The sequence below is a fragment of the Callithrix jacchus genome, chromosome 3 (assembly GCF_049354715.1).
Source record: "Callithrix jacchus isolate 240 chromosome 3, calJac240_pri, whole genome shotgun sequence".
Lineage (NCBI taxonomy): Eukaryota > Metazoa > Chordata > Mammalia > Primates > Cebidae > Callithrix > Callithrix jacchus.
Window position 1 is genome coordinate 84,960,883 of NC_133504.1, and position 14,993 is coordinate 84,975,875.

Sequence of the window (14,993 nt, forward strand, 5' to 3'; positions counted from 1 at the left end):
TGAGAATAAACTTTTTATTTCTTTCACAAGATTACAAAATTATCTGTAGTTTTTTCCTCCAAAGCAAACCATAACTACTTTCAGGATTTATTCAGGTTTATGCCTATTTATTATACATTTAAACTATTTACATCTGAAAGTTAAAATATAAAGCAGGATAAAATTCCAAATGGTCCACATTAGTTTAGAAAATAGTATTACAAAACATGATGACGTTCAACTAAACCAAACACAAAATATAAAGTAAATGAGAGAGGAGAAGAGGGCTTAGCAAAACCAAAAATAAAAAAAATCCTCAGCCAACCAAACAAAAAGCATTTAGGAAAAAGACACAGAATCACGAGTTCTTTTGAAAAGTAGTATGCTGGGATCAATTATATTGGAGGCTGAAAGAACGCTTTCTTTTAACACTTGTCAGATGCTTTAAAAACATCATGTCCAGTGTTTGCTTTAACTGTTTAAGAGAAACATATGAAGACAAAAGTGACTTTTGAGAAGGGAAAGAAATAAGTTCTATGAAGTGAAATATTTTACTGGGAGAACAAAAGGCTAAAACAGTTTCTAAAGTGTGTCCTATCAAATGATAAGTATGTATCATTATTTTAAAAAAGGATTTTTACCCACATTAATTTGGGAAGAGCTGAATTGAACAAGCTTAAATAATTCAGTTTAACAAGTTTATGTCAGAACGTTTTACATGCTAATTCACATTCTGAGACTAGTATTCTATATATCCTCTGAGAAAGGCTAAAGAATACATTCTTAAAGGAAAGATTTAATATATTTTCTTCTTTCCCTAGAAAATAAAAATGACAAAGTGTCAACTTGCAGTGTTTGTTCTGCAGTGTTTGTTCTTCTAGTCTAACCAATTTTAAAGATGTAGAAAGAAGACCAAGGGAGGTTAAGTAATTTGCACAAATTCATACAATTAATTTAGTGAAGTTGCAAATTAGCATACAAACTAAAGTTCTAACTATACCAATGCATAAGAAATGCTTCTTAGCCTTTTGACTAAGACCAAATGTTGAAATATACACCACATTTGCTGATTCTAAAATGCCCTCCCCTCATATTTTTAACATTTCTGTATTTGAGAAGCATCTTAAAACTTGCTGAGTTTTATGAGCTGAAATGTAGAAAATCAACATAAAGAATAAATGATAAAAGAGATGATGGCTACAGTCAGAAACTGTAGAATAAACGTGTAAAATCTGCCATCGGTGTCTATGAAAACTATAATTAAAGAATGGGCCTACTTGGCCGGGCACAGTAGGGAGGTCCTTTGGGAGGGCACAGTAGGTCCGGCACTTTGGGAGGTCAAGGTGGGTGGATCACTTGAGGTCAGGAGTTCGAGACCAGCCTGGCCAAACAATGAAACCCCGTCTCTGCTAAAAATACAAAAATCAGCTGGGCGTGGTGGTGGGCGCCTGTAATCCCAGCTACTCAGGAGGCTGAGGCAGGGAGAATAGCTTGAACTCGGGAGGCAGAGGTTGCAGTGAGCCAAGATTTTGCCATTGCACTCCAGCCTAGGCAACAGAGCGAGACTCCATCTTCAAAAAAAAAAAAAGAAAGAAAGAAACAAAGGAAAAAGAAAACCAGTGGGTCTGCTCTGGACCAGTGGGTCTGCTCTGGATTGTGTGGTTTTTTACCTACCTAATGCAAGAAGTTAGAAATATTAGAAGTACAACTTTCTGAAGTTCCTCAGGTTCTGTATAATCCTTAAAAGCTGTGTGTGTGTATAGTATATCTTAGTTAAGAAAATTCAAAATTATTTTCTAATATAAATTAGTAAAAGAAGAAAATAATATAGGACTAAAAAGTAAAAATAAAAATTCTAAAACAAAAATAGTAAAAATTATAAACATAATTGTTAGAACTAATGAGATGACTAATGATAAAAACAAATAGAAGTTTTGTACTATTATGAAAATACTTACTTCATCACTTTCTACTAGATTCTCAAACTGAAAGGACAAAAAAGTATGTGTTAGGAGGAATATTTGTCTAAGGTGCACATCTCATAAGAAATTGTTACTGTTTTCACTTAAAAATAATATACCTTTATATTTGTAAGATATTTAATTCAAATACCTCTTTAATACATCATTTCCTTTGATATATTCAACAATCCTACAAAATGGCCAAGGCAAGCATATACTATTTTAATTTATGACTTTCTAAGAATGAAAATCAAACATGAGAATTACAGTAATTTTCTATGTAAATTAGAACTAAAACTTTCAACTGAGTAAAATATTTCATACAAATATTTTAAGTCCATGCTATCAGAATATTCCACTTCACTTGAGTTCAGAACAAATGTCATAAAAAGGAAAATTATTCAAGGAATGGGAACTAAAAGTTACCAAATAAGAATTTCCCTACATTTTTATATTTATTCATCTATTCATTCATATATTGACTGAAAATCTATTAAAAGGTAGTCACGATCCTCCAATACACTGTCTTTCTAGAGATAGGAATGTAAACAGTTTGATCATAATGTGATTAACACTATTATGTCAATGACCTAATGAAAGTCATCAGAATCTATGAAAACTATAGTTAAAGAATGGGCCTACATTCTTTATTATTATATCAGTAAAATGTTTGCATTTTAAATATAAATAACTTGATAACCACCTGAAAGAAAAGGTGTTTTATTGCTAATACTGTTTGGTTTAAAGATTGAGAAAAAGCAATAAATTCAAAGGGTTAGAAAATTAAGGACTCTCTCTAAAAAGAGAATAAAACTGTTAAAGTTATTACATTTACCTTATTCTTATATTGGTTGTAATTTTTAAATATCTAATTCCTGCCTTATATGTTTCCTTATTAATTAATATAGAAAGCCATGAAGTACAGTGTTCAAACTTTGGAGGCAGGCAGTTTGGACCAGAATTTAGTTTTGCCATTTACATGTGGTGTAATATAGCCCAATTTCTCTGTCTAAGCCTCTGATTTTTCTTCTATGAAACAGGGTGACTATCACCTGTCATCACATGTTGTGATGACATTCTTAATTTGTATGGTAGAGTGGCTAGTTTATAGTAGGTGAGGAATACATGGTAGCTTCTATTATTATAATTTACATACAAAGAAAAAGTGACTCAATGATTCTGCTGTGGAGTTGCTCAAATTCAACTTGCTGCTTTGTTTCTGCTACTCCTCCCTGCTGGGGCAGGCCAACTATCTTCCATTATACCTGCTGCCTAAGTGAGCCACTATTACTGACAGAAGAGTAACTTCTCCCTGACTTACCTAGGGTGGGGGAAAAGCTAGTAGAGAAACAGACCCATAATCCTCTGCAAACTTCTTCCTATTCATTCCTTCCCCCACTGCTCCAATTCTTTCTATCTTCACTAACATGAACAATGTTGAAATATAAACAGTTCCTTCTAAATTTGGGTCCAGATCTTTCCCTCTTTACAACAAAAAGCCCCTTCTGCCCTTCTGAAAGCACTTTTAATCCAATCAAATTCACAACTACTTACCTCTATTGTTAAGTGCTCACCTCTTGAGCATGTTCTAAAATACTTGGATCTGGGAAGGAAAACAGAGTAACTTTAAAAAACACAATTAACTCTATGACTGAATTAATATAGTGGTACAAAAACATTTCCTCAAGAGCAACTTTAAAACCTCTAACATATAGTTATATTTTTAAAAAAAAGAACAACAAAATTTACCTAAGAATATAAAAAGCCCAGATTTTTAAACTTCAGTGTGACTTTGTTTAGTCAATATTTCTTTGTGTTGGTACAAATATTTACTAAATCTGTAATAATCAATTTACTATATTGAGCAGAGTACATTTTAAAATTTATCTCATTTTACTACATCAAGAAAAATACCTTATTAAAATTACAGATGTGTTAAATAATATATAAAAAGAATATACTCTCAGCTGGGCAAGATGGCTCATGCCTATAATCCCAGCATTTTGGGAGGCCGAGGCAGGCGGATTATGAGGTCAAGAGATTGAGACTATCCTGGCCAACATGGTGAAACCCTGTCTCTATTAAAAATGCAAAAATTAGCTGCGTGTGTGATGCACGCCTGTAATCCCAGCTACTCAGGAGGCTGAGGGAGGAGAATTGCTTCAACCCAGGAGGCCAAGGTTGCAGTGATCAGGGATTGCGTCACTGCACTTCAGCCTGGTGACAGAGCGAGACTCCACCTCAAAAAAAAAAAAAAAATCTCAATTTTGTTAAAAATACATGAAACATTACTATCTGAAAGGCTTTATGTCAATATACTAAGAGTAGTTATCTTTGGTGGTGGAATCATGTATCTTTATTCAAGACTTCGTTATTTTTCCATGCCCTCACAAATAAAAGAAGCAATGCATATATATGTCAATCAAACAATCCATTACATTTTTTTTCAACTAGGGCCAAATATTGACTTTCATTTTAATCATTCTTTTCTGCTCTCATTAAACGTACATGCAGTCAAATAGGAATCTCCTTTATGATATCTTTTCCAAAGATATGTCTACATTCTAAATACTACAGGATCCAAGGTGAAAGCCCAGGACAGGGCCACACACAGTCCTTTGTAACTGAAGTGTCAGGAGATTATGAGACTTTCAGTCATAATGTGGTTCCTGTTAAAAGCTGCTGAACCTGATGAAGGAGAGAACTCCGCCCTGCCCCGCTACAATGGGAATTCAAATTTGTACTAAGTGTTCTTAACGCTTCAGGATTCATGGACAGAAAACATACTTTTAAGAAACAGAAAGAATCCTGGGGTTAGGACAGAATTCTTTTGTTTTTCTTTCCTTTTTGGAGACAGGGTCTTACTCTGTCGCCCAAGCTGGAGTGCAGTGGCACAATCCTAACTGGTGAGTTAAGATTTGTAGCCCAGCTTTGCATTCCTGGGCTCAAGTGATCCCCCTGCCTCAGCCTCCCCAGCAGCTAGTACTACAGGGATGCACCACCATGCTTGGCTTCACTTATTTTTTGCAGAGACAGGGACTCACTATGTTACCCAGCCTGGTCTCAAACTTTTGGGCTCAAGTATATCTGGGACTTCCAAAGTGCAGAATTCTTCGTATTATGTGTATGTGTGTATAAAGGTTTAGTGAAAGAGAATGTCAAACTATCATGACTGGATAATAAAAATTGCAATGAAATTATAGGAACTCTTTTTCCTGCTATAATCTTTATCTGCTGATAGATGCAAAGCTGTGTTATTGCCCATTAAGAGACCACAGGTAAAAAGCAAATATTTTGGTATTGCAATTTCACAGATTTCATGAAATATATCCAATATAAATGCAATACCCTTAGTCCTCTATCCAGTGCCTCTACTCTTCTCTCTTCTTTATTTCTCAAACAAATACAGAAATGGGTTGAACCTTCAGTAGTAGCACTGGATTCTGGCATTAGGATTCCTGCTTACAGTGCTATATGGTTCTCTCCATGCAACCATTACTATCTTCCCTGAATGAAGAATCTGTCTCTGATTAATCTGTTTCCTCTTCCAGGTTTACTGGGTAGTATAGCTGAATAATTAGAAATAAAGTTCAGTAACACTATCAATATGAGCCATCAGTATGAATTCACTGCTGTAGCAAAGTCCAAAGCTAAGCAGAACACTGTCCAAACCAAGGCAACTGTTATACTACATTTATATTAGATGGCAGAACACCATGTTCTAGTCCAATTACACATAGATATTACAAGCTAACTTTAGTAGTAGACAAAAGTGTTACGTGTTGTAAATGTCTCCCTTTTCTGTCCCCTCTATCCATAGCCAGCTATACTGAGAACACTCATGTTCTCACATGACTCTGAATCCCTGAGTATCTGACTAAGCTATAATCAGTCAGTACCCCACACCTCATTTGACAATTGGTTCAGGGTTACACAGAAACTGAGCATGGAGAGACAATTCTTCTGAGAGCTCCAGAGAGTTGCTGGGGATTATGCTTTCTGACAATGCGCAATGAGAGGAATGAAATCAACTGAAAGAGTGATCTGACAGCACCAAAGTCACCCGTAAGAACCAGATGCATCCCACCCTGCTCATGGTTTGGTTATTAGTTGAGAAACCTAAGGTCCCTATTGTAAAGTCTAGCCTTTGCCTAAGATAGTTTTAACTGGCCTTCTGTCCCCACAAAGTCTTGATAACAAATAAACATGAATCTAAGTGATACGACAAATGAGCAAATTATGAATAGCAATAAACAGAACAAGATAAACAGAAAAGCAAAATGTATTTGGGGAAAAAATTCAAGCTTTCCTTTTAAAATGGATTAGCTTGAGACCTTCTTCACAAAGGCCGTATCTTGACGCCTATCACAATAAAAGCTAAGATTATACTGATAAAGTAAATATTCAATTTAGTAAACTCAGGGACAACATTTTTATCAGGGGAGCTTTGTCCTGTGACTTATCTGAAAATACCAAGAAACACTGTAATATGTATATATTTCATGAATTAAGAATTACTTATTCAAGTATGCTTGAATTATGTTTACTCAGTCAAACATTATTGATGACCAAATAGGACCCTCGGACATGTAAAGTGTTAAATTCAGTCATTGATACTTTGCCAACTTCCAACCATAAAAAACCTTAACTTTTCACATACTTTTCTATATTCTACATATATTTAAAAAATAATTAGAAAGCCAATTTTCTAATGGTTTGAAAGGACCATTTGAGATTTCAGAGAGCTACTAAGAAATAAAAAATGAAAACTCAAATCTTGCTCCTAGGTAAAGATAAGAATACAAGTGAAGGGGAAGCAGAAAAACTGAGGATAGGAATGGAAGTACCCAACTATTAAACCTTAAGTCAAGTTTTATATTTTCATTTCATAAATATTTGTCAAGTGCTTCTCAAGTGCCTGGCACTGTTCCAGGTGCTGGCAATACAACTGTCAATAAATAGATAAAGGCCCTGCCACTTTGGAGTTAACAATTTGGGAATTAATCACAATAAATACATAGATAAATGTATCAGATGATAGTAATTGCTGTGAAAGAAAAGCACCTCATGCTGTTTTTTATAAAGGTTGTACTAACTCACATTCCCAAATTAATGATAATAAACACATAAATACATTGGATGATAATAATTGCCATGAAAGAAAAGAAACTCATGCTGTTTTTCATAAAGGTTGCACTAACTCACATTCCCACCAACAGTGGCTAAGTGTTCTGTTTTCTCCACATCCTTGCCAACCTCTATTACTTTTGACTTTTCAGTAATGGCCATTCTGACTGGCATAAGATGGTATCTTACTATGCAATATATACAGGTAAGAAATCTGCTCAAGCCTGTAATCCCAGCACTTTGGGAGGCCGAGGCGGGTGGATCACGAGGTCAACAGATCGAGACCATCTTGGTCAACATGGTGAAACCCCGTCTCTACTAAAATTACAAAAAATTAGCTGGGCACGGTGGTGCGTGCCTGTAATCCCAGCTGCTCGGGAGGCTGAGGAAGGAGAATTGCCTGAACCCAGGAGGTGGAGATTGCGGTGAGCCGAGATCGCGCCATTGCACTCCAGCCTGGGTAACAAGAGCGAAACTCCGTCTCAAAAAAAAAAAAAAAAAAAAAAAAAAAAAGAAATCTGCAGTTGTACTCTCTAAATCTGTAAATATATATATATATATATATATTTTTTTTTTGAGATGGAGTCTCACTCTTGTCACCCAGGCTGGAGCAGTGGCATGACCTCAGCTACTGCAACCTCCACCTCCCAGGTTCAAGTGATTCTCCTGTTTCAGCCTCCCAAGTAGCTGGGATTATAGGCGCCCACCACCATACCCGGCTGATTTTTGTATTTTTAGTAGAGATGGGGTTTCACTTTATTGGTCAGACTGGTCTTAAAGGCCTGACCTCAAGTGATCTGCCTGCCTTGGCCACCCAAAGTGTTGGGATTATAGGCATGAGCCACTGCACCTGGCCTATACTTTTTTTTTAAAGAAAAGTACCTTAGAATAAGTGAAGACAGTGATTGGAGGGGGAGGTTATTCTATGTAGGGTGGGTAAGGCAGGCCTCTCTGTTAAAGCAAAAGCATAACAAAGACCCCCAAGGAAATGAGAAATCCAGCTAGACAGATATGTGGAAGAAAATAATTCTAAACAGAGGAAAACCAAAGGCTCTGAGGCAAAACTTGACTTGGCACACAGTCTAAGAAAGCAAGAGGGTCAGAATGGCTGGAATGAAGAAGAAAGGGAGAGAAGGTCTGAGAGATAGTCAGGGTCAGATGATAGGATTTATAGACCATGGGAAGAGTTTTAGATTTTAATATTAATTAGATATGAACTCACAGAAGAGATTTTTGTCTTTAGCATTCACTCTGTTTTTTAAAACTTTTATCATGAACCTTTTCAAATATGCACAAAAGCAGAGAGAAGAGATTAATAAGTGCCCCTGTCCCCATTACCCCACTTAAAGTTACTATTTCCTAATCATGTTTCATTTATACTATACCCCTTTTTGTTTTAAGCTGGTATTTTACAGCAAATCCCAGATGTGTTATTTTACCCTTACCTCAATTTGCATCTCTAATTACAGTATTAAGAACTGTTTTTTTTTTAAAAAGCTAACACAGCAACAAAATTTAAAATGATTCTTTAATATTATCTAATGTCCAGTCCAGTCTATATTTCTATTGCCCTGATTATCTTTTTACACATGATTTGTTCAAATCAAAATCAAACAAGGGCCACATAGTACGTTTCCTTGTTAGGCCTCTTGCACCTCTTTTAGTCCATATCAGTCCTCTTCCCTGTACCAGTGTCTGTTTTTATGCCATTGATTTGTTAGAGAAACAGTGTTATTTGTCCTACAAAATTTCTCACTTTCTGAATTTACCTGATATTTTTCCTCCTGGTGTTATTTAACTTTTTCTTCTATCCCCTGTATTTCCTGTAAATTAGTAATTTGATTTTAAAGCTTGATTATACTGAGTTTAATTTTTTTAGGCAAGAATGCTTCACTTATGGTACTTGCTAATGAATCAAATCATAAGTAACTTTATTTTTGCCTGCCTCTGTTTTACTGATGCTAAGATTCATCTGTAAGTTAAGATACTGTCAGCCTAATCCATCCATCATGTTTCACATCAAGCTTTTACCAAATGGTTTTTAGCATCCATTGATAATCAGTACTCAGTTCCATTATTTCACTAGAGATTACAAAAACAATGATTTTTAAATTCTATCATTCCTTAAGAATTGATTAGCTATAAGAACTTCACTGGAAGATCCTTAAAAGACAAGCTGACATATATTTTAAGAGGCCAATTAGAAAGCTATTACAATAGTGGAGCAAAGAAACAATGGTGGCTTCATTCACAGTAGCAGAAGTGGGAGAAATGAGAAGTAATTCTGAAGACAGGGCCGACAGAATTTGCTAATGTTTTAGATGTAAGGATGTGTGTAAAAAAGAAAAATCAAGGCTATCTCCTAACTCTGAAGACTGAACAATTAGAAAATGGATTTGTCATTTACCAAGATGAGGAAGCCTGGGAAAGAAGCAAGTTTGTGTTTTAGATGGCTTGAGCTTGATATTCATACAAAGTTGGAGTCTGGGTGAGAATCCTCTATTCAAATTCCAGACCTACAACGTTAACATAAACATCAGTCTAAAAACCCCTTAAAAGTAATTCATATAATTAACCTTGGGCTACTTCTCAATCTCAGATCAGTAAAAATGACTTTTCCTTTTTTCTTTGCTTCAAACCCAGGAAATTCATCTTGCTTTCTTTTGCTGTCCCAAGGAAGGTTGTCTGTAGATAAAGATGCAACGTCAGCAATTTTTCCCCTCCCATACATACACTTCATACAATACACTTACTACCAATACATACATATACCTATTGTTTTCAAGGATTTTACTTCTAACCAATATGGGGAAATGGAAGTACACTCTCTTTCTTGGGGACTGAGGAAGAGTGAGTTATCTCCCAGTAAGCTGGAAAGAGAAAAAGCAGAAATTAAAGCTATAAACAATACATAATGTATCAGTTATCTTCACCATGCTAAGTTAATTTAAAGAAACAGAATGGCTCCTGTAAGATGTAAAAGAAAGAGAAGGAAGTTAATAATATCTTTTTAAAAGATGTGTAAAATTGAAGAAACAGAAGAATAGAAAACAGAGAAACAAATGTTGGTAGAATTTAGCCAAACTCTGTCTGTAGAAGAGTCCCCTGGTTCAAGGACCTGAGCTATCTGGTCCCAGTGGCTGGTGGTGTTCCAAGATGATGGGTTATTTGAATTGTATAATTAACTTTTTTGTTCCGAATCTTCACTCATTAAGCATCTCCCACCCTGTTATTCTATGCTTATAGTAAAATAATGTCTTTACCTAAAGACACAAGTACTATACCATTCCTTGACAGTTACAGTTCTAATTTTAAATTATTAAATTTACCTTGGTTTTCTCCACCTGACCCAAAAGGCTGAAGGTGAGAGCCTGGGACACGATGAAATCACCAACGTGGGTGCCCAAACAAAATTATGTATTTTTTTGTTTGTTAGTTTTAAGACAGTCTCACTCTATCACCTAGGCCAGAGTATAGTGGTGCGATCCCAGCTCACTGCAAACTCTGCTTCCTGGCTTCAAGCAAGTCTTCTACCTCAGCCCGCCAAGTAGCTAGGACTACAGGCACCCATCACCATGCCCGGCTAATTTTTGTATTTTTAGTAGAGATAGGGTTTCGCTGTATTGGCTGGTCTTGAACTCCTGGCCTCAAGCAATCAGCGTGCTTTGGCCTCCCAAAGTGCTGGGATTACAGGTGTGAGCCACCACACCCAGCCTAAAATTATGTATTAATGGGACAGCAAAACTAGCCACAGGAAAAATCATGTAACTCATCTTATTCAGGTTCCCCAAGTACTGTGCAGTCATATTTCATTATTACACAGGTACTAGTTGAGAATATTTTTTAAAATGAAGTTTTATATGTATATAGGGCAGCATCATTAAAAAAAGTAAATGAGACAAAAGGAAACTAGATCATAGTCTAAAAGCAGAAATCTGATGCCAACTATTAATGTACATTTCTAATAATCTTAGGTGAAAATTGAGTCTTAGAAGGGAAGACAGGAAACAAAATGAGCAAAAGCAGCAGTATCTACTACAAAAGCTAACTCTCAATTACTGTTAGTTTAGAGAAATAATATTAACATTTTCCTTTCTTCAATTTGAAAAAAGTCAATATTTTATTGACTTGAAGTTTCCAACTACATACGCTACAAAAAGCAAAACATAACAAGTTATTAATATGGTGGAGAGCAAAGGCAGGCTTGCATTTACTGAGTGCCTACAACAGGTCAGGAACAGAGTTTATTTTTTTACAGGTATTTTATATTCATTTCCTTCCCAGAATAATTCTTTGAAGTACTGTTATCCTATTGGCTAGATCTGCAAGGTCCAGTATGATAACCACTAGCCACAAGTGGCTATTGAGCAACTGAAATGTGACTAGTCTGAATTTTAAAGGCTACTGTGTGTCAAATATGCACTAGGTTTTGAAGACTTAGCACAAAAAATTATATAAAATATCTAAACTCCAAAAAGTGAGCTCTTTTCAATATATATCCAAGGTCAAGTATAGATAAGTATCTTTTAGATCTTCCTCAATTCTTCCCCCTCCATTTTCAATCTATCAACAGTTCTGTAGCTGAAAACACTGCTGTGAATGTTCTGATACTATGTGTGTAGCTCGGAATCTAAAAGTGTGCTAATTTTATATGTACACTGTTTACAGTATATACTTTTAGAACATTCTTTTAAGAAAAAAATAAGTTTAATTGTATTACTCATAAAACATTTTATTAATAAAATTATTATTCATAAAAAGGTTTCACTAAAAACTAGGAGTGTATAAATCTGGTGAAATTTAAAGTTAAAAGAAAATCTGGTCGAGTATTTTCAATCATAACTGCTTAAGAATCTAAAAATAAAGGAAAGTAGCCATCCTACTTTTTCAGACCTATTGTTAGCCTATAAGTGGGTCATATTGTACAGAGCTCCCTACATTTGCTAAATAAAATTATAGTGTAAATTGGTACAGAGAAATCTAAGATTCTTCTACTATGCAAACTAATTGCTTAAAAACAAGGAAGCTAAAATCCAGTTTTCATATTTATAAAATCCTGCTTTCATATTTGTAACATCTGACTAAACCTACTGAAGCTCCAATTAATTTCATTTATAATGACAGCAAAACAACTCCATAAGAAAATTCCACGTTTACATAAACCAGAGATTTTTGAAGGTGTGAATGTTAGAGGTACCATAGGAAAACAATAAGAGAAAATGGCAACAGTAAATCTAAGGAGGCCTTCCTCCCTCATCTTTGGGGAAAAATCAGATAACACTATTACGGACAGGAGACTGCTGCACACCTTTGCGTGTTGATGTAGAAAAGAAAAAAAAATGGCTATGAGTCTCTAAACTAGGCATGATACATTTAGAAACTGTCCAATGACAGGTATTTAGTCTTGACAACTCTGTTTTAGAAAAGCAGTCATTCTCATCCTGTGGCATAAAACAATTGCCTTTTAAAAATGAAGACTACTGAGCTTCACCTTCAAGTTGACTAAGAGTGCCTGGGGATTACATTTTATTCTGTTCACCAATTTGTTTATCCTTTTGGCAATACAACAGGGTTTTAATTATTAGAGCCTGTAATCTGATAGGACAAGTTACCTTCTTCAAAATTCGTGGGCCTTTTTAAGGCCTTTTGCTCTTCCATATAAATTGCTGGAATCTGCTTAAGTTCCACAAAATTCCTATTAGGATTTTAACTGCAAATGTGCTAATTTTCTAGTAAATAGGCAGAGAACATCTTAAGCACAGTGAGTCTTTTTACCCATGAAAATGGTATTGGCCCTGCATTTATTTAGATGGTGTCTTTAAAAACATTGTTCTAGTCTTACACATCCATTATTGATTACTAGCCTCTCATATTTTTTCACCGCTATCTTAACAGGTAATTTTAAAATATGCACTATTTGTTGCTGGTATATAGGAATACTATACAATAAAGTTTTCACACAAATATTAGATTGCATTTCACATCAACAGGCTGAAAAAAAGTCTGACAATACCCAAGGGTTAGGAAATGGAGCAATAAAAATTCATTACTGGTAAAAGTTTAAAGTAGTATAGTCACTTTGAAGAAGTTTGTTTTTTCTACTAATATAAGCTGCTCCTGCAAGTGCCAAGAACCATACAAGTCCTAACAGTGAGTCGAGATAAATGTGTAGAATGAATGCATGAATAATGTATGCAATCAAATTTGAGGCTACGCAAGAAATAAGTTGGACTAGGGTGGTGTCAGTGAGAAAAGTGGAGGGATTAAAGAAATATTTAGAAGATAAAAATCATCTAGTTTGGGGGATGAACTGGAAAATAAGGAGATGATGGGAGAAGTGTCAGAGTCCACATGGGATGTATGAAAGCAGCAGTATCAAGAGTGAAAGTATAAGAGAAAAATAAATGTAATAAATCCAAGATATAAGATTTAAATGCCAGCAGCGAAACAATAAAGGACAAAGTGATGTGAGAAGCTAGAAGAATTTTCTAGCAATATAGCAGTATCACATAAAGCTGAGCTATGAAGAAAATGACTACGAGCACATAATATGTGCATTTCACTTTCATGAATTCAGTCACATGCCCTGGAGGAAAGAGAAAGTTGAGAAGTTATTTGGGTAACAACCCACAATTCTAAATTCAAGAACATGTATATTTAGGTGTGTTAATTAGGGTGAAAGTTGAGCAGCTGAAAGAAAGCGGCTCCAAAAACAAAAGAAAATAGAAGCGTACTTTTCCTTTTAACAGTCTACAGAGTTCCTCCAAGTCATCCATGGGCATTCATTTACATGGAATTCTTATAGTCCTATAAGCTGTCTCTAAATGAAGTAATGTAAGCTTCTGTGTATCCACTTTAGAACTACTGAAGATGTGAAAGTGGACTGTGTTATAGTTTGGATGTTTGTCCACTATAAATCTCATGTTGAAATTTGATCTCCATTGTCAGGGGCGGGACCTAATGGGAGGCATTGAGGTAATGGGGGCAGATCCCTCATGAATCCTGATGGTTATGAGTGAGTTCCCAAGAGAGCTGATTGTTAAAAAGAGCCTGGCACCCCCTCCTTGTTTCCTCTTTTGCCATGTGATTTCTGCACACACTGGCTTCCTTTTACCTTCTGCCACAGTAGAAGCAGTCTGTACCTCACCAGATGCAGATGCCCAATCTTGAACTTTCCCAGACATCAAAACTGTGAGCCAAGTAAACCATTTTTTCTTTATAAATTACCCAGCCTCAGATATTCCTTTATGGCAACACATCCTAAGACAGATTCAAACATGTAAAGGACATCGGAGAGGTAGAAAAGGAAGGCTATGACTGGTTCCCGATGCATAATACTCTGAATGATAGAGGCATATACAGAAATTTGGAAGAATTTGAAACTAACATGGTACGAAAGTGAAGATACTTGCATATATATTAACTTATCGATGTTATCAAGGTAGGTTTCAAGATACTTTTATTAAAGATAAAAACAGTCTTGTTAAGAATAGGCTTAAAATGCAGTACTTTATGCTTCTCATTTTATTTTACATAGGTAAATATTCATATCAAAGTGACTTCAGCAAAAAGTAGCTGAAAAATTCTCACAAATTCTACAATGATACTGTTCCTTTTCTTTATATTTTTATTTATATCCATTAGAATAAAATAAGAAAGTCTTTCCCTATATCTTTTGCTTGACACTATAAATAAATGATGAAGAATCATGGTAAATTGTTCCAAAGTCTATTAAAAATTAAAAGGTTCCCAAGACTGCTTTTTTTTTTTTTTCAGAACCAAAGACTGGAAAGATTACAAATGTAATGGCTGGCAAAAACTATTACAAAGAAGATGATGGAAACATTGCCTTTCAATTAGTATCAAATATTTCAATAGGGATTTAACCACTCAAATCTCAAAGATAAAATCAACAGATTTTTCCAG

General features: G+C 35.2%; 1 protein-coding gene across 2 annotated transcripts in view; it reads right to left on the reverse strand.

The window, feature by feature from the left end:
* AP1AR (adaptor related protein complex 1 associated regulatory protein) overlaps positions 1–14,993 on the reverse strand; it is a 38,723-nt gene that overhangs the window by 12,994 nt on the left and 10,736 nt on the right. For both annotated transcript variants that reach the window (XM_008992838.5, XM_002745463.7), the window contains exons 2-3: positions 3,495–3,543; positions 1,938–1,964 (exon numbers count right to left, since the gene is read on the reverse strand). In XM_008992838.5, the coding sequence (XP_008991086.1) occupies positions 1,938–1,964; positions 3,495–3,543 (76 nt within the window). The remainder of the gene's footprint in view (positions 1–1,937; positions 1,965–3,494; positions 3,544–14,993) is intronic.